Here is a 25,275-nt window from a genome sequence, read left to right on the forward strand (position 1 = left end):
AAGTCAACACAGCTACATCAATTTAAACCAGCTGAGGATATGCTCCATTGATGTTTTATGATTCGTCCCATCTCTAATGACAAAGTATCTTCTTGAAGAACAGTAAACATTCTTAATGGAACACCAAAGGCTACATTTAGAGCTAAGAGAGTACTAGAAACAACATTTTCTGTTCTAATTTTAACATTCATTCCCCTTCTGTGTTTGCTTTCTGTCAGAATTCTAGAAAATGAGTTTATTGCCAGGAACATTTGCAGAAACAAAAATACGTACTCTAATATAGCAGACTATACACAAAGTTAATATTGAATTTATAATCACCATTAGCTGCACTGGAAATCTGATTCTTGGAGTTGGATTCAGTCCAACAGGGAATAGAAACCTAGCATGTGATCCATAAGTACCAAACAATTTAAATGGAAAATATTTATTACGCTCAAAAAATGGCACATAAACAATCTGCAGACCAATATGGACAATCTGGGGACCAAAAAAAGTCAGATTTGGTCCAAATAAATCATTGGGGAGGAAGTATTTGTCCTTCCCAAGTGCTGGCATAAGCAGGCTATTGATAATTGGTTATTGATAAATTATTAATTAATTGATTCCCCCAGTAATTGATAACAATTTTAACTGTGATTATATGTTTATATGTCTATATGTTTAATGAGAGGGATTCTTTCAAATCTGGATTCGTTTAATTATTAACAAACCTCCAATAAGTCATCTTTGATTGGATTTACTGATTTAACAGTTAGTAAAGACATAGTTACCAACTACTGCAGAAGACCTTTCCTGTAGTTCTCTAATAGCCTGTGTTCAATCTCCAGATGATCTTACTTTCTCTTGATTTCTTAGGATAATTATATCCTTATTACTCTATTGTTTATCATTCCAACCCTTATTTATTCCTTTTGGTACATTCTTCTTATCTTAGGTTATTTTCTAAGTTCCCTGTTCCCTTGTAACTTTCCAACTACCTCAACTCCTTATGGTTAGTTATTATTTATTTCCTTTGTTAGGGTAATGATATTTGTTATACCTCTTCCACACTTTTGTGTTCAATGTTACTAAAATATCTGTTGCAGCAATTTCAAAATATGCTAATGGTTACTGCTTAGTAAAATTTCACTCCTTAAAGTTATCTTAACTGCAAAGTGTCCTGGGAATCTTGTTTCCAGGCAAAACTTAGATTCTTTCTTTGACCTGTTTTAAGTGTCAACAGTGCCAAACTTCCATTGTCTTCAATGGAAGTTATACCTGCTTGCCAAAGAGCTGAATTTGGTCCCTAGATCTCACAATATCACATATGTAATAAAAAAAATACAAACCATAGGAGACACTGGAAGTTTGTGTGTTCTAAAGAAACAAAAAAGAAAGACTGCAACTCCCTGAATTAATGTTCTCTATTAGAGGTGTGGTTATACTTTGAGACTGGGACTTTCAATCAAAAGTGCTTAGCATTGGCTTAAGGTCTGCTCCCATTTAAATCAATGCTAAAACTTCCATTGACTTCGAGAAGAGCAGTTGTCCAAGGCTGAGTGTGTTTGAAAAATCCCACTCTTAATTATGAAATACCTGGTAAAAGAATCCAGTGGAGACAGATCTGTCCTTAACTGAGAGAATAGAAGAAAGTTTAGAAGATTGAGAATCCAATATTTGTATTAAATTATTGCATTGTTTATTACATGCTTAGACATCTTTGTTAGGAGAACACAGCAATAAATGCATTTAAGAAAGATTTTAGAGAAAGTTAGAGAACTGGCACTTTTATACTATATAACATTTTTTTCAAATGTCTAAAAAAAAAAACAGGCTTACCAGTTTACTGTTATGTTTTGGAAATTAAAAGAATTTTAAAAGAAAAAGAAATTTTGCCATAAGTTCTTGCCTTATATAACTGTAACTCTTAGAGTTAGGGAAAAAAGACTTTCATTCATTCATGGGTAATACTTTGGCTCCATGTGCATTTATATAGGTAAGAAGAATTTTGGCACGCCTTTCTACCACATCAATAAGTTTTTCAATTCCTCGGCGACCTCCTTGGCTCTCCCAATATACTTTGTCAAGGAACAGAGACTGAAGAAGCTTCTCTCGCAAGCGCTGGCTTTTCAGCACTGAAATTGCAGATTCAGGGAACCTGAAAAAGCATATAGGAGTTTATAAGCCTTGGCATCACTCTGAACTACAATATTTATGTTGTGGTTTAACAACCAATTCCATGGATTCATCAAGGTATTTCAGTGCATGCTTAGCTGTATGTACACAGTCCCATTTATTTCTACTGACATGCTTAAAGTTAGACACCTCAGCACTTTGGATGAGTTGGGGTCATAATCACTGATACTGTCACTGATTCTCCATTCTAGCCGACCGGCTGAACAGCTCAGGATGGGGTGTTTAAAGATGGGTGCACTCCCTGATTCTGGAGCTACCTGGGCTGCTAGGGATCAATCAGGCACAGAGATATCCTGGCCACACCCCACATTCTGGTGGTCAGGAAAGGGGGATGTAAGAGCTGCTATGGAAACTCTACATCATCTAATGAGACCCCTATTCAGACCCTCCAATGTCCAGTTAAGGCAGTTTTCAACCACAGGAGTGACCCAAATGTGCCAATGAATCAGGCCCACATTATTCAAAACTATCCTAAAATCCCCAGGCTTTTTAAAAAAAATGTCTAGATTGTTTGAAATGTCATATATCAATAGCAGTTATAACTGTACACTGGACATATTTGCGAAATATTAACTGGCCCAAGAGCAGCTCAGCAAAAAATCATTAACTATTGTCAAAAATGCTAATAGCCACTGTACATCCGCTTTTCAATCAGATTCCCCTTCAAGATTAACTTCTTTTGAAATACCCACAGAAGTCAGTCAAAGATACCTTTTATTTATATTGCTTTAAAGTGAAGAAGAAACATAATTCCACCACAATAAACACTTGCCCTAAGTAAATAATCATGGCATTTTAGGGCCCTTGTTTATAATGGTTTTTTTTTCCTCTTTTTGTTTTGTTTTCTTTGAAAGCAGTGTGAACTTCAGATGTAAATGCCTCCAATCTATATAAATGGGGCTTGCACTGATGCAGTTTATTCCAGTAACTGACAGCATGTGGTGTTTCTGCGTTGGGGGCTTACTGCAGTAACTTACTCTTCTGCAGAGTGTCTACATTAGAGGTTTCCACCATGTATTGACACCAGTGAAGTTAGACTGGTGCAGATTTTCCTAGTCTCTATAGGCTTATTGATCTCATGCCCCCATCCTCCTTTCTCCTTCACCCCATTTTGTCAGTCATGCCTTTGGTGGCAAGGATCTTGCTGTATCTGTTCTATAAAGCACCTAGCATACGTGTGATGCTCCAAGTAATAATAATATCTGCCTGGACACAAAAGTATTTATATCCATACCTTAGTTTAGTCAAATTTCCATATGGAGGAGACATAGAAGAGACACTAAGGCTACTGCAACAATGTCTTCTTTGTGAGTGGGGAAAGAAAAGAAAGCGTCCTCGTCCCATTCACAACCTCCTAACCCCTGGGGACATCCTCAGTGCACAGCCCTTTCGCTCAGGCTGTGTGTTGAAGAGACAGAGAGGAGAGACTCTGATCCTAAATGAAGAGCTAGGAAAAGCCTACTGAACCCTGTGCAAATTTGTAGGGATTTCCTAAAACTTACTCTTTGATTCCTTGTAATATTTTGAAATCCAGATTGTCTTCGCTTCTGTCAAAGAAACCTTTATTATCTATAAAGACCAAGTGCCTAGGGTCATGCCTTCTCTGAATAATGTGTGTCAAGTCAACAGAGTCTTGATCTTCACATTTCTGCTTCAGTCCTTTCTGAACACAGGAATCCTCCTTGCGAGGTTTGAACCCACAGCAATTTCTGTCCAGTCGATTGTAGACCTGGAAATGAATATAACAGATGACCAAAGTGAAACGCAACAGGATGCAAAGTTTGACTCTTAGATATACTGGCCTGGATGCAGAAAAGGAACCAGGTGCCCAATTAGGTCTTAGGTTCCACTGTAGTGACCAAAATGCCCACTGAACCTTGTAGGCACCTAAACTCAGCACCTAAGCTTTTGCAATAGAAGGTCCTCAGAAGCTTACATTTCTGCCTCTGAGCATGCACACTGCTGATTTTTTTAGGCATCTAGTTGCCTATCTGCCACCTTAGCCCCAGAGCAATTGACAAACCTGGAGAAGCCCGATGTTCAATCAGCTGAGTCACATGAAGGTGACTGAGCACACTTAGGCAAATTCACACAATACAGATGGGGGAAGGAGGGAGAAGCAAGATCTCCCTCATAACTTTTAGCCCTGGTTATGATTCCCACCTGAGATGTGGGAGACCACCAATCAGAGTCTGTCAGCCACATGAAGGAGAGAAGGAATTTGAACAGGGATCTGCTACCTGTTAAGTGAGTGGTCTAACCACTGGGCTATGCTGAGGTGCTCAGTAAGTCTCTCTGTTGAAGCTGTTCCACTGTGGCTAAATAAAGAGTCATTGGAGCAGGAGGACTAGATTCCCCACATCCCGGGTGAGCGCTCTAACCTCCAAGCTAGAGTCACTGATGTTTGTCTTTCCCTCTCTGTCCCAAATGACTCTTTAATTATTTAATCTAGAATGTGACAGCATCACAGAAGAGACGAAGAGAGCCTCACATCAGAATATCCCACAGCTGGTGGTCAGAGCGCTCACCTGTGAGATGGCACATCCACAGGTGGGGGGAAGGGGGATTTGAATCAGAGGCCTTCCACATCCCAGATGAGTACCCTAAGCGCTGAGCTAAGCATTATGAGGGAAGGAATGTTGGCCTCCTTTCCCCACCCTGCTGGCTTCTTGCAAAAATGACATAGGCACCTAATTCCACAGTGGGTCCCCAGCTGTGAAATGCTAACAGCGATAGGTGACTCCCTGCAGCTTGGACTTAGGCACCTATCTCATGGGGGAGGGGATGCTTACCACACACCTCTCTTGTCAGCATATCCCATTGGCTAGCTTAGGTGTCTCCCTACCTAATGCCATGGTTTTTATGAATCACATAAAGGCTCCTATCTCTCCCCATTCATTGTATAGGAGCTTAGGTAACAAATTTGGGTTTTGTGAATCACATATAGGCATCTAGAAAATCAAAGTTATGCACTGTGATGCTCAGCATCACCACTCCTAACTCCTGTTGTGCATCCAGGCCACCTATTACTTAGACTTGTCGGAGTTTGGAAAAAGCTATCATTCCTTACTAAACAGCACCCCAGCGTCATGAATACAGAGCAAGCTTAATTAACGTCAGTGGCGGGGAGAGGGAAGAGCTCAGTATTGATCATCCACAATTCATCTATTATTAAAACCCATTTCCTAGTCTCCATGTTGTACCCATAGGTCCTGATTCACTCCTCTGTTATTCCAGTCTTGCACCAGTGTAACTCTATCTTAAAATAATCAATGGAGTGACACCAGTGTCAAACCTGAGTAACACAAATGCGGAAATCAAACCCAAGATTTTTCAGAAAGCAGCATCCTTTTTAAATCTCTGAGCTGGAATATAACAGAACTGATACAGACTTAAGTACACTAAGGAGAGGATTGCGTCATATAGCGTGTTATAGGTAAAGTGAAGTACTCAACAGTTAAGAAATGCCAGAATGAAGGTTGCCTGTGCAGCCGTAAGTCAGCCTTGTTTCGCGAATGCATTATGATACAGGCTTCTTCTACATACTATTTTTTCCACAAGACCACTGTCTCATTCAGTGAACAGGACAGATGGCAACCAATTAAATGAGTAGCTATTCGATATTTCGTTTTATCTTCATTGTTTGAGTTGTGGCCGTAGGCCTGATTTACTGTACATTAGTCAAACCCTGTTGTGAGTACAGAATTATCAATTTCCTCACGGACATGGTGCTTTACAAAACATGAATTTATATTCATAACATGCCAGTGAGGTGAGGTGATATTATTATCCTGATTTTACAGAGGGGGAACTGAGGTACAGGTTAAAGAGTGTCCATTTACTTTGTATTTATGTAATTACCGATTGTATCAAAATTCATATGCACAAGGGGTCTGAATTAAGATTCAGACAACTCTAAATCTGGCATGTCCTCACTTTTGAGTGCTTGACTTTGCAACTTTAACGTTTGAGTGTGGCTGATGTATTTTTATATTTTGTGTATCTAATATATTTATCTAGTTTTAAATGACTCACGTGGTAGACATTTTACTTGAAAAAAACTATTCCATGGTCTAGCAGAGTGCACTCCTTGCACACTTTTCTTGATATGCAGACTATTTTTCTCTTTGATCAGTGTCATCCCATCAATCCTTCATATATCTACCAGGACCACCCTGCACAATACCCCTGCTTTCTTGACATTTACATATTTCAGCTACTTGTAACCTGTTACCATACCTCATACCTCTCCAGTCATCATTTAACTGGGCTACACATATTGACTTATTTTAATCTTTCCTCATTAATCCCTTCAACTACTGTCCATTGTTCTCTGATTCCCTCCAATTTCTCTGCATCTTTCATCTCAGTTCAAATTCAAACTTACGGTATTACACAAAATCTTCCCACAAACAGAAAATTACTCCTTTGATTTTTAGTACCACTTGTGCTACTAGTTACTTTACTAGGACTCAACTCAGGAAGTCCTTACACAGATATGCCATACTCTTCAGGGCATGTGACTATTTGTGTAATTTATATGATGTACTCAGGTGAATAAGAGGTATCAGGCTCTTAGTTAAGATACTTTTTTCTATAATCAAAGTAAGAAGATTTCCAACTTTAGAGGGATCAAGGGCAAGCTAGCTGGCAATGGCTAGGATCAAGAAAACCTCAAAGTGGATAAAGGGTAGCCAGTCACCATCTCTTGCACAAGTAGAAAACAAGTGAGTATCAACATGTTTGCAAGTTATTCAGGCAAACCAATCTGCTTACTAGTACTGGAATAGCTCAGAGGTTAATACGCAAATGCAATACTTGAAAAGCAGTTAGAGAATCACTAGTCAACTGAAGGCTTCTGGGTCCATTTACATGCAATGGATGTTGATCACTTTGATCACTTTTACTAGAACATTGATCACTTTTACTAGTGATGAATACAACCCATTATGTTGGTCATGTCACCTCAGCTTCCCTTGTTCATCTGTCCCTTTTTATTGGATTTTTCAGGAATCCGTGCTCTCCTGTTGAAATGTCTCTAAAGATAGTTGTATGTTCAAGTACATCCTGAGAAAGTATGAATCATGCAGAATGAGCAGATTTCTCAAATACATATTCAGCTGCTTGGCATATACTTCTGACAATTGGCAGGGCATTTGCTGGAAGTGTAGAATACCCCAGATTTGTAGCCTGCCTTTTAAAAATGATTTGCTTCCTTTTTATTTCATAAATGGCTCAAGCCTGCTGCATCTCATCTAGTAGTTAACATTTATTTCTGGATAACAGCAGAGATAACATAATGTTCATTGCTAAATTGCAGTCTTTACTCTAGAAGATACTAAAATTAAAAATTAATCAATACTTCTGTGCATCAGCACAGGAAAAAATCTATCTTTTACACCATTAAATGCGAAAACATTAGCACTTTTAGATTAACAAATCAAAAGCCATTTAAAATGCTCTGACACACACTGTGCTATTCCTATAGGGTTATTGCTATGTTTAGGATCAATATAATCCACATATGACTTTATATCAGATTACAAGCATTACTCACTCGTAATAGGACTGAGGATGGAGTCATTACACAAATGACAACCTATTTTAGGCAGAAAATTCCCATTCTAAAATTACCACAAGCAGTGTTGCATAAATATAACTCAAAAAGTGAAACATCCATTCGTCCTCGTCAAAAACAAAAACTTGTGAAGGACAGAGATAGATGGTGTCTAAGCAAATGCAATGATTTCTACATTTTAAAAAACATGACTTTCTAGAATGTTGAATTGTATGTGAGAGGAAATGCTGCATATAAACAGGGGTTATTGTAGCTTCTAGATGCAGGTGCCTGGTGGGGGAAGTGCAAACATACACTATACTAACAGGACCTCCTGGAGAAACAGTGTACCCACATCTCCATGTTATGTAGGAGAAAATGAATGATGTGCCACCTTATAAGAGGGTGTATCATGAAGTTCCCTCCACATCCAAGCACTTCTGTTGGCCAATGTGAGGAAGAGGTGGGAAAGTATAGTCTTGAGGTGTCTAGTGCTGCTACCCCTAATTCTCATTGCGCTCAACTGGTTGCAAGGGCTAAGATTATGACTGAACCCTAAAATGGGGAAACATAAGCAGGGGTAAGTCTCCTTGAGCCCTCCCACTCCTTGCACACCTGTTCAGTGGTCAATTATAGTCTAGTCCATGAGATTATATTTGGTCAAAGTATGAATTTAAAATATAGTTGGCCAAATTATTCCCTTAGTTACACCTGTTCATTGGATTTCATGGGTTGCATACTCAGGACAGAAGAATTATGGAGAGCAGCCTATTGTGCATAGCGTAAAAAGAATTGTGGAAATCAGAGATGGAAAACACTTATTAGGTTGTCTAATGCAAGGATTGATCCCTACAGTATATATGTAAGAAAATCTTTTCCAAACGGTTGTGGTGGTTAAGGATACACATACCTTTGGTACTCTTTTGCACTGGTGTACTAGTATGGATCAGAAGTTTAGTCGTTTGTGGGGTTAGGATGTTGCCCTAAATCCTAATTTAAGTGGGGCAATCTCATTTTTCAGACTATACCTGTTATAACTGCCAGTGGCTGTCCTGTTTCTTCACACAAGCCCAAATCTGCATTCACCAATCAAGGTTTTAAGTGGACTTCTCACACTGGGAAAATCTACTATCATCCAGACTTCAGTCAGTATGGAACAAACTGCCAGCCCCTTTTGATCCATCAAGTTATATGGCAGAAAAAAACATATCTTGTAGACAGAGGGACCAGGCTTAAGGGGAGGAAATAGTAGCCCTGCTACAAAGATGAAGTAAATGGACTAAGTCAAGACATGGACTGCTGTGAATGGACTAGGTAAAGGCACGAGTTGATCTGTGAAGTGTTCCTATCATCTATCCCTTTTGTGTGTGCGCCTGTCTGTGTTAAGGACTAAGGTTATGACTGTACAGTCCATGGTCATGTAATGTAATTTGCCTGATCTCCATTGACAAGCCATGGCTTACGTAATGCTTAAGTTTTTGTTATCAGGTGCCTTATCTCCAGTTTACCTTTGAGCTGCGTGTGAAGAGTTGGCAATCAGGTTTGTAAATTTGGTTCATGTCTACTCTTAGCTACTGCCTTCTTTGCTAAGAGCAGGATTTGGTGCTAGGTGTTTGAAACCTACCCCAGTCTTCTATTTTAACTTCAAATCACTTCTGAGAGGAAACAAATGATTAATGAAAGGGATTGAGCTGCTAGGGAGTACTTGTATTTCTGATTATGAAACTATTCAGTCACTTGTTAGAATAGGCTTGAAATCTTTGAGACTGAACATTTGATCCAAAGCCCATTAAGTCAATGGGAGTCTTTCCACTGATTTCAAAGGAGTTTGTGGTAATCAAACTAACTCATGGGATTAAGTCCCTTACTCCACAAGTAGCTCACTGCAAGGAAAATGAGTAGGAGCAATAAACACTTTTGATGCCAGTAGAAATTACTCAAGTTTCACTTTTCAGGTTACCATGTAGTAAGGACTGGGTCTAGCTCATAGCAATATCTTACTTAGCAAAATAATGGGGACAATTAAAGAATCATAGAAATGTAGTACTAGAAGGGACCTCAATATTTATCTCGACCAGTCCCCTACACTGAGGTAGGACTCAGTATAATCTAGACCAGCCCTGACAGATGTTTGTCTAACATGTTCTTAAAAACCTCCAATGACAGCGATTCCTCAGGCTCCCTAAGTAATTTGTTTCAGTCCTTAACTACCCTTCCAATTAAGAAGTTTTTCCTAATGTCTAACCTAAGTCTCCCTCGCTGCAACATCAGCCCATTACTTCTTGTCCTGTCCTCAGTGGATAAGGAGAACAATTTATCATTCTCCTTTTTATAACAAATTTTGATGTACTTGAAGACTTACCATGTTCCCTGCCATCCCAGTCTTCTCTTCTCCAGACTAAACAAACCCAATTTTTTTCAGTCTTTCCTCGTAGGTCATGTTTTCTAGACATTTGATCATTTTTGTTGCTGTCCTTTGGACTTCCTCCAATTTGTCCACATCTTTCATGAAGTGTGGGGCCCACAACTCGACATAAGGCTCCAGTTAAGGCCTAATCAGTCCTGAGTACAGTGGAAAAATTGTTTGTCTTGTCTTGCTTACAACACTCCTACTAATACATCCAAGAATGAAGTTCACTCTTTTAGAACAATGTTACATTGTTGATTCATATTTAGTTTGTGATCCACTATAACCTCCAGATCCTTTCCTACAGTACTCCTTCATAGCCGGTTTCCCATTTTGTATTTGCGCACTTGATTGTGAACTCCTAGGGGTGTGTGAAAAGTACATACACACTACATAGATTATAAAGCCAGAAGGGATGACTGTGATCTTCTAGTCTGACCTCCTGTATAACACTGGCCACAGAACTTCTCTAAATTAATTCCTGCTTGAACTAGAGCATCTCTTTTAGAAAAGGATATCTGATCTTGGTTTAAAAATTTCCATTGATGGAGAATCCACCGCAATCCTTGGTAAATTGTTCCAGTGGTTATTCACACTCACTATTAAAAATGTGTCTTATTACTAGTTAAATTTGTCTTGCTTCAACTTCCAGCTATTGTATCTTGTTATATTTGCTTGCTACAATGAAGAGCCCTCTATTATCAAATTTCAGTTTTGTGCATAGGAGGTATTTATAAGTCAGGATCAAATCGTCCCTAATTTTTCAACCTTCTTGTTGATAAACTAAAAATATTGAGCTCCTTGAGTCTGTCAATATAAGGTATGTTTTCAATTTTTTAAATAATTCTTGTTGCTTTTCTCTAAGCGCTCTACAAGTTTTCAACATCCTTCCTGACTTGTTGACACCTGAAACAGACATAGTATTCCAGCAGTGGTTGCACCAGTGCCAAATACAGAGGTAAAATATCTTTACTCTACTCAATATGCCCCTGTTTATACATGCAAAGATCGCATTAGCCATTTTGGCCACACCTTCACACTGGGGGCTCATGTTATACCACTTGATGTCCTCTTGGCTGAAGAAGGAATATCATTTATTCTTTTTAAAACATTAACAGGAAGACATAAGACCAATGAGATCCTCACATCTATGGCTGAGTATCAGCAGCCTTTTGCTGGAGAAGGGGAAATGAAGAAACTGGTGTCACTGCAGGTAATTCTCTGCCTTTTTCAAGAGCATGTGAGACTGGCACTGCAAAATAACTTACGGCCAGATCCTCAGCAGGTAAGTTCTATTAAGTGGAATGAAAATGAGTCACATCAACTAAGGATCTGTCCCCATGACTTAATAATAGAGGTCCTGACTCTCCAGTGCCTCACACCTTTGTATATTCATTTACACCTGTACAAAGTACGTGTAAAATGCTACCAGAATGGCAGCAGTTTTCACTCACTTTCCACAAGTGTAAATGAATACACAAAGTGCAAGGCAGTGCAGAATCTGAACTATTGTCTTTTATCTTTTGGGGTTGTACAGTGTACCAGAAACAAACCAAAGGAACACAAACACATACCTTTCTCATTAAAGACAAAAACTGAAACCACCTTTTTAAACACTCCCCTTCTGCGAAATTGCAACCCAGAGTGAATTTTATCATTGGACATATCTGTGGAAATTGTTTATCCTTAACCAGACTGGTGCTAAAATAAATCTTGCAAAGGTTGGTATTCTTTGTGTACAGTAAACATTTTACATTGCTCCCTTACCTGCAGAAGAAAATCAAAGAGTGCCATCTTGGACCACTCATGGTGATGGATTTCAGTACAGCCCCACTCAGCTTTGGGCACTTTGCCATTCTGCCAGCACTTCTGTTTCAATAGCTGCTGATAGGCCCCCCAGTTTAGCCTCACTGAAGAATGGGTCCTATTATTTGTCGGAGCCAATGAGGAATCCCAGAGAATAATAGGACATGGCAGACCACCTGAGAAGAGGCAAAATAGAATCATTACCATATATGAATAATTCTCTTATATTGGAAACTAAAAGAACTTGATAATTCTTTAGACATTGTCTCTGGCATCACTAATTACAGCATTTGTTTTTAAAGAAGACATTTCAGATGTGGCAGGAAAAAGCTACCAAGCCCCAATAATTTCACATCCTTTGGTTTATGTGGTCATATTCCACATCTGAAAACAGCCACCACAGAAAAGGAAAAACCCTAGACATTATAGTTCTCTTCAATGTCTGAGAAGAACTGCTCTCTGTTTGCTGTCTGCTTAAAAGTCTCTCTACCTTTGGAGGCTATCTATTAAATCAGTTTTAAAAATTTAACATCCGATCCACAGCTGGGGTAAATTAATGAAGCAATGTTGATTTTCACCAGGTGAGGATCTAGCCCACTGTTTCTCCCTTTCTAAGGCAAATATATAAGGCAAATCCTGGAGTCCAACCAAAAAGTGGATTTATTTTGTCATCTTTAGAGTTTTAGTCCTACAGATATAAGATTTCACAGCTGTAAATAGAAAGGTTATAGATAGACCATATGAGGATGTGGCATGACTTTGGCTTTATCATTCATGAGCAATATGTCCTTGCCAATGAGTCATACAGTTCATCCCAAAGTAGTGCTGATAAGACCTTTATTCAACCCCACAATGTCATATATTCTTCATATACAATACATATTTTACAGAAAATCCATTTTAGAAATATTTTAGTCAGTTTTTAAAATGTATATAAATAATATTTGTCTTATCCCTCCAGATGTAAAACCAGGTGCCTTAGATATGATGAATCCATCTGTACAGGGCTCAGAGAGAGAGAGAAATTATAATCATCATGTTATGTTCACTGCATACACACAGAGAAGCTAGATGAAAAAATCAATAGTTTTGCTGGAAGGTTTAAGATAACACTACTTTAATTCTTAGAATTCAGAGTGATAACACACAAGAGAGAGAGAAAACAAGCTCATCCCTAAACCAGTGAGGCGATCTTGTTTTTAAGCTGGCTCTTTCCAGATTGACTGGATAGGATGCATTGTTACAGAGCACCCAACCCCACAAGTAGGACTGGGAAACCCTCATCTCTGCTCTTAAAGTGGTAGCTTGGAATTCCAACACAGTCCTCAATACACCACATACCAATTTTAGACACCTCTAAAAATTACCCCAAACTGCCATTTGCTATATAATAATGCCACCATATTTGAGTCATATATCTCAGAACATACAGCAGCAGGGCTATAAGTAAGTGGTGTGTATCCTATTGGAAAAAATGGGATAATTTTCTTTCCAATGGTACAAAAGTTCTTGTTGCTAACTCTGATGTCCTGCCTGATGCTTAAACCTGTCACTGAACCAGGGCTGAATACCGGTGTTGCACTTCAAAGCAGAGTAATTTTTTTGAGGTGGGGCAGGGAGGGGGGCCAGGAATTTACATGTTTGTATGCAAAGAAGGAAAAATTTATATGGCAAGTTATTAGATGACAGTTACTGGAATATGATCAAAGGTTTGGAATTTTTGTATGTTAGTCCTGAGCAGTAAGCAAGAAAGTGCAGGCAAAGTGGTCAAATTTTATGCTACATCCAAATGATCACATTGCTACCACCCTGACATGTGTTACGTTGCAGAGCAAATCATCTCACTATTTCCTTCATGTACATATTGAACCGGAGAGGTGGCAAAAGAAAGTTGTAGCACCCCACATGAGAGTACTCCCAGAACAATGAGTCCAACAGCGCTCTCAGCATCTCTCTGAGAGCAATGAATAGAACTACTTAAGAATGAGTCTATCCAGTCCTGCCAAGATCCGCAATTGAGTCAGTAAAAGTCAGAAGATGCTGACTTGCCCTAAAATAATCAGCAAGGACAACATATCAGCAAGGACAACTGATGTTTGCCCATTATTAGCAAAGGGTCATCTGCCAACAAGGTCAGTGCACTTTTCATACTACTGAATTCTCCCAGGACAGAATGACCTTGAGCCATCCTAGACTGAATAAAAACGTGCTCAACTTGTTTCAGAAATCTGCTTCGGAAAGCAGAAGAATGGGCTGTACCACAAAGACCAGATATATTTCTAACTTCGCCAAATCCTGGTACTTACACACACAAGGTGATCACACTCAAATGAATCCAGTGTACAGCTCGAACCACCTCTGGAACTGTCCTCCTGTTTGCCTGTTTTCTTAAACGAGGCATCTCCAACCCGGAACAGATCTTTCCTCTTATGCCCTCCCATCTCTTTCCTTTCACTACCATCACTGATAATTACGCTATCCTCCCCTATCATATTCAGCTTCTTTCTGTTCTTTTTCCCCAGAAGTCAATGGGTGATCAGCAGTTTTAAAAAGTAGGACACTTATTTTGTTGCCTAAATAAGGATTTAGGAGCATAACTTTCAGGAACTTACATTTGAAAAGCTTGGTCCAAATCTTCCATATGCAATCTAGTCTCCCAGAACTCTCTCATTCTGGGTTCCACTTCTGACTCTGTCACTGACTTACCTCTTGACCTTAGCCAAATGACCTCTCAGTGATGCTTTCTTTATTTGCAATAAATGTATATGCAATAGGGATAGTGACACTTACCTTCCTTTGTAAAACACTTTGAAACCCCCAGAAAAAAAGCTCTATATCAGAGTTAAATATATTATATATTGATGGGACCTCAATTTGATCTTGTTTCCTTATATCAATAATCAAAGTTCATGTAATTATTTATGGGTTTTCCCCAAAGCAGATATATCAATGCTCTCCAAACAAAGCAAACCACCTCCCCACGCACCCAAAATGTTCAGCATAACAACCAACACCTCACTGTTATTTATTATTTTAACGTTATGACAATATCATGCCAATTTCCATTCAGATTTTTAAAAAGGTTAAACACAGGAAATGTTTGTGATTCACAGGAAACAAAGATGAACCACCACAAAACACTTCAACTTTATAACACAAATGGAATTATTGGAGCATGTCTTCGTAGCTGGAGTAGAGAGCAGTAACCCAGATTGCTGGCTGCTGCAGGGAAAATGTGAAGGCAGTGAGTAAAAACAGATAAGGGGCTTCATCCTCAGATGGTATAAATTGGCATAGCCCCATTAAAGCCTGCCAACTTACACCAAGCAAGGCTCTGGCCCAATTTGAATAACAACAAAAGGTAGTTCTAGGCCTGACCCTACATGCTGTTGAGTGCAAATTCAGTTGATTATGGTAGGAGCTGAGATGTCTCAGAACCCTCCAGAATCAAGCCCATTATCTCCCACTGCTGCTGGGCCTCTGCTCCCAACCTTTCCTAGAGATGCTGCTGCAGAGAGGTGAGTTAGAACCCCTTTCTTGCTTTCAATGATGCTGCTGCTCCTTGCAATCCTCTCCAGAGACATCTATGCTCCACATCACTGTAGTACATGAATCTCTCTCATACATATAATTAACATGTATCCTCTCAAGCCCACATGAGGAAAGGAAGTAGTAATGGAAGCACAGACTGATGTAAGTGGCATGCCCAAAGTTTGTTAATTAGAAAAAAACAGAATGAAAGTTGGTGGGGAGAGGGACACATCTCAACATGGCTTATATCAGCAAAAGAGTCTTTTGCTAGTTTAGCTTATATCATTGGGGAAGGTGGTCTAACTATAGTGGCAACCCACACACACACACACACACACCTCCTTTTGCTGGTACAAGCTCTGTCTCCACTAGGGACCAATAGACCAACCTGGCAAAGCCTTCTCCATGTAAGGTAGCCCTCTGAACAGTAAGGAAATGGTGTAAGCCACTTAAACAGATCTCAAAAGTGTTGACTAAAGTATTTCCCCTCTTTCTTCCACATCTTAGCTATAAGCATTATACACTTCGGAGAAATCTTGGAAGGGACGAAAATCTTCTGTGTGTGAATGCAGATTTTAAGGAATCTGTGAGGGGTGTATAAGTATTGGATTTTTATGTAACACACTGTTGTGAGAATATGACCTCTGGTCTCTCACTCAGATCCAGCTATATGGCAGCAAGCAATTCACAGCACAACTCAATCTGATAAAGGGCACACAAAAGAGACATCATTTAAAATGCATAAGTAAGACTGAGTTCTTATTGCCCTGACATTAATAACGAGTGTGCCTGAATGTTCATAACTTTTGATGTGATGGAAAGAGCATGCTAAGTATGTTGGGTGTAAGAGAAAATCTGTGGCTATCTTTCTCATTGTGTAGAGGTCAGTAAAGAAACATGACAACTCTAATCAATGGAACTTTCTATCACACCTGTGCCAAATTCCCAGCATCCATTTGCACATAACCTGTGATGAAGTGAGCAGAAACAATGCTACTCAACAGGTGAAGAAACTCACTATGGACATGCTGTGCAGCCATTTTGCTTGGCCAAAGTGCTGAGTAAGATGGACTGTGCCCTGACACCAAACAACTCCCCTACTAGTAGGTATCCCTGCCTGTTTTGGAGATAAGGGGGCACAGGATATGGGCAAGGAATGACCTGAAAACCTCAGGGCAGCATGTGGAATAGCTACTGATCTACTGAGTAGCCGGGATATGCACTGGAAGTGATATGGCCTTCTCCAGGGCCCTTCCTACCTCTCTGCAGGAATCATTAATGGTACTTGCTAAAAAGACAAACTCCTGTACATTTTGTCTTTCCCACTGAAAGATTAATGGGAGGAAGAAGTGTCCCAAAAACTCTCTGAGTTACATTTTACAGCATCTAAGTCATTCCTGACAGGTTTCAGAGTAGCAGCCGTGTTAGTCTGTATCCACAAAAAGAAAAGGAGGACTTGTGGCACCTTAGAGACTAACAAATTTATTTGAGCATAAGCTTAAGTCATTCCTATATATGAGACAGTGTTTTGAGGCAGCACAGAGGGACTAGAAATGTAGCCTTCAGGCTGTATAGTCCAAGGATTCCTGGTGAAATCCAGATCCATCCTGGCCGACCTGTGGGAGCTTGCAACGGGCAGGCAGTACATCCTATACAGAATTTTGCTTGCAAATCAGTTTGGTTTGGATGGAAGCACGCCCTGTAAATGAGATACTCCCTAATTCCACACCTCCACGCTGACATTACCAGACCCTTTAAAGCGCAGATTTCCAGGGCTAGGATGTGGACTTCAGAAGGCTTGGATGTATGAGGATCATCCACTATTTACTCCAATGCCCTTACCACACATTTATGCCATTTTCCCACTTCTTTTCAGCCCTTGCTTTGCTATTTATATCTCAGTACCAAAGGAGTTCTTCCAGCTAACACCTACTGCTTGAACACTGGGAAAAAAGTGGTATATATATTTGCATATGCATAGAATTATTTTTGCTTGGTTTTCAAATCAAAATTGTGGAAGACTTTGTCCACCTTTAGTCTCCATGCCCATGTTATTTTTGATAAGTCACTGGAAAAGAATATTGAGGAAACAGTTATTGTGACCCAACTTTCCATTCTGGCAAGGCAGAAATGTCACAGGATAATTTAAAACTGTGGCAAATGGTTCACTTTTGATTAGGGGAGTGGCAAGCAGAGAGCTCTGGTACAGTATTTTGCTAGCCTCTCCGTCACCTGTCAGGGGAGGAGCTGTGGAAACAAAAAAATAAACCCAAAGTTGTTTGGGGGTTTACAAAGCATCTCTTTGAAAAGGCTTTTAACAAAATGAATGGCGGTTTTGTGGAGCCTATTTTTAAAAAGATTTTAATGCTACATCAGACATGTCTTGTTACATTGATTACATCATGACTGAGGCAAGCTAAAAGGATACGTCAGCTTAGAACTTGTTGAGGAGTCCAGTCCTACATTGCTTTCTTTCTCATGAGTAGTCATGACTCACACAAGCAGTCCCACTGAAATCATTTGGGCAGCCCACATATAGATTACTCAAATGAGTAGAGGCTACAGGAGCGGGCTCATGAATTGTTCATCCTGTTTTCTAAAATAATTTTTCATTCCTTTCCTAAACAAGAAGAGAACAACAAATGAGGTGTTCTCCGCTGACATTTGTGTAGTTAATTAACAATCCAAGTCAAATACACTCAAGCAAGTAACTATGGCAACCAAGGCAGGCATTTGAAATCCAGCAAGTTTCAAGATTAATGAAATGGAGAGAGGTAAGGTGCTGTGGCTGTTCCAGAAGCTGAACTCGCCCTTTAGCTGGAAAACATGAAAAAAGACCCAAAAGGAAAAATGACTTTTTTTCTCCTCATTACTTAGCAACACTTTTCGTGCTCTAGGAACATAACCAATTACAGGGAAAAGGAGGCTGAAGAAAATAGAATCTCTCTCCCAGCCAATCCAAAAGATGTTGCAGGCTGAAGACATTAAGTAATTCAGTCTACACTTAACCGAATAGCAGTTTCCAAAGGGGCTACAGTCTGTCATCTGTGCAGCCATATTATACAGAATTCTTGAAGCTGAACTGCCTTAATGCCTTATGACAGCTCTATAGCAATAAATCCTGTTCCTAAAAATAGAGTATGCATAATGCATCTTCCATGCTCTGCTGCTATGAATAATATTCAAAAGCCACCAAACTGTTATTCCTAGAGATTCATTCATATTGTCGTAAAGGCTGCCAAAGGGAAGGTTTATACAGTGTTGATAAATCACAGATCAGTACGTTCTTTTCCTGCCATCAACTTTTGCAAGGACATTTTCGCTTTACCCTTTCTTTGATAAAATACAGGCTGATTTATAAAATATTTTGTATAAAATAATCTTCTTCAGTACTAAGAAATGAACAGCAAAAACAAATAGCAATGATTCAGTAAAATATAACACAGCCCTTTCAGCTTATGATCAGTGTGTATATAAAAATAGCATTTAGGCTGAAGACACATTTAACAAGACAGTAATGTTTCAGATAGACTTATCAACTTACACTGAAACTATTAAATATAATTTTAATTTCATTTTAGGAGAAGAAAAATATGCTATTCTGATAAAAGCAATTTGCATTGTACATTCTACAACCACAATGAAGCATCTATAGCAGGTGTATTTATTTAGCTAGACACAGGTGTGTCATGAGCTTTAAGTTGTCAAACAGAAGAAACCACTCAGACTTCAGTGACTGCACAATTTCGGTTTTAATTTCCAGAGGCATTTGTGCTTTTGGGATTTTGCCAAAGGAGTTCAAGAAGGAGCTCTAAGACCTCCCACAATAGGTGCTTGGGCTAACAGAAATGTGTCCCCTATCTGCTACTTGTGGCAAATGAATTCCAGTGCTGGTTTTCCGCAATATCTTGTGAAAGTGAAATCTAGGGGAGGTGAAAGAGTAAAAACTAACCTCTGAAGCACAAAGCACTGTGCTGAGAGACTTCCAGACTGTGCCCTTCTTCAGTTTCATTTTGATCAGTCTATAGAATTTCATATTCACTACAAATGATATGTAAAAAAGGATCATCCCTTTTCTCCCCTCACTCAAATTAGTCTTCTATGGAAATGAAGTTGTCTGTATGCTCTCAATAACTCTATTATTCTATGAGGCAGCCAGAAGCATTGATAAACTCTGGGTGTATTACATCCTTCAGAACAGAACTATTACACTGCAGAGGAGCCCTGAAATTACATAAACACATATTCCAGGTTAAGTTCCTTATAACTTTGCTCTGTAGAGTTAGTTCTCAGACTATCTGAAATTAAAGCCTGCTGTTGCTCAAATACTACACACTGGAGTCCCCCAGATGGAAACTAAAAATCAAGTGAATTTGTTACCTTGGATGAACTCCGATTTCCTGCTTACAGAAGGCAAGGTCTTGTTCAGCCCCAGGATTCTGTCTAAATGGAAGGCAAACACCTCACTCATATCAAGGGGTCTCTTGATGAGGCCACAGTACCCTTGACTGCAGGCTGCTCCTGTGGCACTGGGATTCCTCTCAAACACCAGTAGGACTCCATGCTGAGAGGGTGCTTCTTGGACACTGTCTATCCGGGAATCCGCCAGCAAACACATGCTTAGGATGTCATCTTTGCTCAGCCAAGAGGGGGACCTCTCACTGTATATCCTGATATTGCTCTCCCGAGCCTTGGGCTGCACATTTATACCTCCTGAAACCCCAACATGTCTCCGGTGTCCCCTGCCCACTGCTTCCCTCTCTCCATCCCAGTGCTTCTTCAGTTGGTGCCTTGGTGTCTCTGGAACTACTACTTCCCTCATTAGTCCCATGGAGTATCTAGTCCGCCCCTGCTGCTGGGACAAGGCCTCCTCCTGCCCAGTGACACCTACTGGAAAGCGCTGCCCATAGGGCAAAGGGAATGCATGCTTCTTCCTCAGCTTGGGTTTCACACTGCCTCGGATGTTGGTGGGTTTACTGCGCTTGGACCGCAGTGTGATGTACACCACGTTGGGTGGCACTGAGGTCCCATTGCCACCCATCTGGGGCCCTTGGAGATCAGGTGGGGAGAAAATGCCATCCAGTGGGATCCCCAGAAAAGGTGTCTGACCAGCATCTTGAAGACTCCTGGAACTGACCTTCTGGCGTCCCCCTCTGTGCTGCGGTAAAATGTGACCCACTTGACTGACCAGAAACCCCAGGTATATCACACAGGCTATGACCAGCAGCAGATTCCTCCTGGTCCTGGGACGCCTGCCACTCCAGAGCCTCAGCACCCGTGGGGTGCACAGCAAGCAAACAAACCAGTTTATGATTTGGCCTGGCTGATCTAAGAAGGTCATTTCTCTGGTGAATCCACATGATGAAAGCAGCTTATAGTCTTCAGTGGTTTCCAGCAAGGAGGATGATGCATGATTTCCCTTCACAGATCTCTATTTCTTCTTTTCCAAATAGCTTCCAGTGCGAGCGGTGCACAGGGGCCAGTGGTGCTAAAGCTGCTAAACTCTTATCAGCCAGCTCAGGGGAAGTGACTTGTTTCGGAGAATAAATGGAGTCAACTGTGTAAACAAAGTTAAAGGAATCACAATCCAAAATGTCTGAGTTTCCTCTGTGAGCTGTGAAAGGAAAAAAATTGCAAATAATATTCCATTATCCACATGGATATAGAATGTGGCATCTCTCTTTCTCACTGTGTAGCTCTAAAGATAAGTTAGTGATCTAGAGACTTGCCATATTAGAGATTTCAGATTAAAATGAAAAGATAAATAAAACCCCAACATCATGGAACACAAGTTACAATTTACAGTCCCGAGTGACTGAACTCCAGCACTAGGAGGAAAGCTTGGAAAAGCCAGACTTTCCTCTCCTTGTGTTTATGACAGGCAGTTCCTCAAAGTAAAACCACATCTTTTGTTGCCTCATGTTAGTTTTTAAATATAGTGCATTAGCCAGCCCAGTAACTGTACCAATTCAAATATGAACATTTCCACTATCAAACAATGATTACACCCTGGCCCAGTAACAGTTCACATGCTTCATAATCCTACATTAAAGATAAAATATTGTTAATTCTATACTCTTGTGAAGCTATAAAATAGCATTTCCTAAATGACTGACTATAATCTTCAAATAAAATAAAAAGCACTGTCATCTCCTCTTAAGGAAGAAAAAACATAAATGCAGAGTTTATTGCACTACAAAGATATAGAAATAGTCTTACCTATTCAGCTTGCCCCATCCTTGGCCGTGGTAAATCTCTTATGCTAATACCAAGAATTTAGTAAAAGCAGCGTTTCTTAACGTACTCTAACCCACATCCCAGATTTAAGTGTGCTCCACATTTTAGATATTTGATTGCAGGCTTAATGCTCTTTGCAAATGGACTAGCTGTACAGGAAGGCTGTTTGCATATGAACTGCTACAAACTTACATGAACCTTGTTATAAAAAACCCTTCTATTTTAAATTCTGCAATGAAAAGTCCTGTGAACAGTATGCCTTCTAAAAGTACATTCCAGCCGTTTCTAACTCCTGAGGGCCCTCTAGTGCATTGCATGCAAATGTGTTTAAGAAATGACAGTCTTCCACAGTAATAGGGAAAACTAGATCCTTTAACATATCAGAAATCATACATCCTTATATCGAAAAAGGTAACTGGCTTTAAAAATATAAGAATAATAATATATAGCAGTTACATAGTGCCATTCATCTGTAGTTCTAAAAGGGGACATATCATTGGCCTAATTTTACAGATGGGAAACCTGTGGCACAGAGAAGTTAAGTGACTTGCCCAAGGTCGGACAACAAGATAGTGGCAGAGCCAAGCATAGAACCCAGGACCTCTGATGCCTCCTCTGGTGCCCTAACCAACTAGACCATACAGGTTCCTATAAAATTAATGCTATCTGTAAAAATAATAAAAACTTCTTCATTCCACTTTCCTTATGACTCATAATAATGGAGAGAATCTCTTTTCCATTACTAATAATAATGGGAGAAGCACTCAAATGTGAACATATATTTAAGATAAATTCCAAGATTACTTACAATATTGTATGATTTGAAGTGGTTTTATTTTAAACTAAGTTGGCCTTTGTAGTCTTTATATGTGGATATTTTCTAAGTTGTGCATCAAGCTAGGTACCCCCTATATCTATAAATTTTCTGTGAGGACAATGCTCCTGTGAACTGTTTCCTCTAAACCTGATTTCTCTTTGTACCTTGGAAGGGAACAAGTGATCTGTAGACAGAAGAAAAGTTTTCTCCTTCTACTTATGGTTCCCTCTCTCTTGTTCTATTTCAGGTTTTTACTGAGAACTTGAACTGACATTTCTCAAACTAGCAGGATTAATTCAAACAAGCTAACGAGGTGCATTAACAACTTTGCACTAATCTTGTTAGTACTTTTGGCTATACCACCCTGCTCTAAAGACTTGGATAGTCTTGGTTACTTATGTTTTCCTTTAGTTCATCCTCTTTAAACATTATAACCCACACATTATAACCCACCCTTTATAACATTATAACCCACACAAACCTAATCCTACAGATCTTTATAAAAGAGTATTGATGATTTGGAGCACAGTTTCACTCCCACTTTGCTTTGTAGGACGAGCCCATGTAGTTAAAGTGGTGATGATCCGACAGAGAACATAGTTTGGGATTGTTGTTTTTCTGATGCTCCCTTAATACAATTATAGCAGAAATGCTTCCATTATTCTTGTGCTCCGGCAATATTGTTCTTTCTTGAAATGCAGTACCAATAATTTCTTTGGAATGGAAAGATGCCAAGAACTTGACTAATGTCTTCTAACCTGGGTGAGATCTTTTTCCAAAAATGTATACTTTGGCCTGACCTTTAAGGGACGCCCTTAAGAAATGTTCGTAGTTTTTCGACTCCCATGACATGCAGCCATTCTGCCTTGTGCTGGGATCCTATTAGATCGCCCAGTGCTAATCAGTATTGAACTGGATATGGACTTGTTTAGAAATCTATCAAAGAACACAAAGGACGGTCCTGTAGCAAGTGTTATTTGTGTTTCCAGAGATGGCTCTCATCTCTGAATCAATACTGAACCAAAGCCCCTGCATAGTGCTAAAGAGGAACTGTTCCACTGGAGGTGCCTTCTTATAGATGGGGTGCAAAAGCCAAGGTCCCGAACGCCAGTGATCATAGATATTTCCTGAGTGTTATTTGAAAGGGTAGAGTTATTAACACTGGTGTTCTGGTCAAATTCCAACTCGGCTAATTGCACTTTGCCTCCCTAAATTTCTTCTGCAATTTCAATGAGATTCTGAATTCATCTTCACTTCCTGTCCTAAACTATTTTGTAGAATTGCTGTATGCCACTGCCAATTCATCTTCTTCCCATGTCACTAATTAAGTTATCACCTCCACAAATCTCTTCCTTGGCTTCCTTTCATTTACTGCATCAAATTCAAGTAACTTATCCAGAGCTTCATGGCCCTGCATAATTTTGCCCTCACTCCTGATCTCCTCTCCTCTTATTCATTACACTTGTTGCCTTCTCTTAATCCTCTCCATTTATGAATCCCCACTCTCAGCTTGTACCTTCTGATGCCAAGCAGCCTTCGGAGCTGAGAAGCTAATGGCCATTGCCAGTTTCAGAGATGCAGAAATATCAAGGCTAATATAAAAAGTAGTGTCTTGCCCTTTTCATTACAGACAGCCTTCAAAATGTAAACCAGTGGCTAGAACATAAGAACGGCCCTACTGGGTCAGACCAAAAATCCATCTAGCCCAATAGTCTGTCTTCCTACAGTGGCCAGTGCCAGGTGCCCCAGAGGGAATGAACAGAACAGGTAATCATCAAAAAGAAAAGGAGTACTTGTGGCACCTTAGAGACTAACCAATTTATTTGAGCATAAGCTTTCGTGAGCTACAGCTCACTTCATCAGATGCATAAAGTGGAAAATGCAGTGAGGATGTTTTATACACACAGACCATGAAAAAATGGGTGTTTCTCACTTCAAAAGGTTTTCTCACCACCCACCCCACTCTCCTGCTGGTAATAGCTTATCTAACGTGATCACTCTCCTTCAATGTGTATGATAATCAAGGTGGGCCATTTCCAGCACAGGGTTTAACAAGAACGTCTGAGGAACACTTCCTGGACACTACGGTGCTAATAAGCGATGGTAACATAAACACCACCCTATACCGGAAACCTACTGACCGCTATTCCTACCTACATGCCTCCAGCTTTCACCCAGACCACACACACGGTCCATTGTTTACAGCCAAGCTCTACGATACAACCACATTTGCTCCAACCTCTCAGACAGAGACAAACACCTACAAGATCTCTATCAAGCATTCTTACAACTACAATACCCACCTGCTGAAGTGAAGAAGCGGACTGACAAAGCCAGAAGAGTACCCAGAAGTCACCTACTACAGGACAGGCCTAACGAAGAAAATAACAGAACGCCACTAGCCGTCACCTTCAGCCCCCAACTAAAACCTCTCCAACGCATTATCAAGGATCCTGAAGGATGACCCATCACTCTCACAAATCTTGGGAGACAGGCCAGTCCTTACCTACAGACAGCCCCCCAACCTGAAGCAAATACTCACCAGCAACTACATACCACACAACAGAACCACTATCCCAGGAACCTATCCTTGCAACAAAGCCCGTTGCCAACTGTGCCCACATATCTATTCAGGGGACACCATCACAGGACCTAATAACATCAGCCACACTATCAGAGGCTCGTTCACCTGCACATCTACCAATGTGATATATGCCATCATGTGCAAGCAATGCCCCTCTG

The 25,275-nt window shown here is 40.0% G+C and overlaps 1 protein-coding gene across 1 annotated transcript; it reads right to left on the reverse strand.

The window, feature by feature from the left end:
- Positions 1 to 1,826: 1,826 nt before the first annotated feature.
- On the reverse strand, positions 1,827 to 21,879 carry GASK1B (golgi associated kinase 1B). Its single transcript, XM_073340075.2, has 5 exons — positions 21,699 to 21,879; positions 19,860 to 21,093; positions 11,910 to 12,124; positions 3,681 to 3,907; positions 1,827 to 2,140 (listed from the first exon to the last, which is right to left on the reverse strand). The coding sequence occupies exons 2-5, from the start codon at positions 20,818 to 20,820 to the stop codon at positions 1,933 to 1,935; spliced, it is 1,611 nt and encodes a 536-aa protein (XP_073196176.1). The 5' UTR covers positions 20,821 to 21,093; positions 21,699 to 21,879; the 3' UTR covers positions 1,827 to 1,932.
- Between the last annotated feature and the right edge of the window lie 3,396 nt (positions 21,880 to 25,275).

The sequence above is a fragment of the Lepidochelys kempii genome, chromosome 4 (assembly GCF_965140285.1).
Source record: "Lepidochelys kempii isolate rLepKem1 chromosome 4, rLepKem1.hap1, whole genome shotgun sequence".
NCBI classification, from domain to species: Eukaryota; Metazoa; Chordata; order Testudines; family Cheloniidae; genus Lepidochelys; species Lepidochelys kempii.

Excerpts from the sequence above, each read along its gene's own strand:
- GASK1B (XM_073340075.2), bottom strand. The coding sequence starts at position 20,820 with ATGACCTTCTTAGATCAGCCAGGCCAAATCATAAACTGGTTTGTTTGC. Across the intron at positions 3,908-11,909 it reads TCTTTGATTTTCTTCTGCAG|GTCTACAATCGACTGGACAG; the intron begins GTAAGGGAGCAA and ends ATTCATTTCCAG. Across the intron at positions 2,141-3,680 it reads ATATTACAAGGAATCAAAGA|GTTCCCTGAATCTGCAATTT; the intron begins GTAAGTTTTAGG and ends ATGCTTTTTCAG.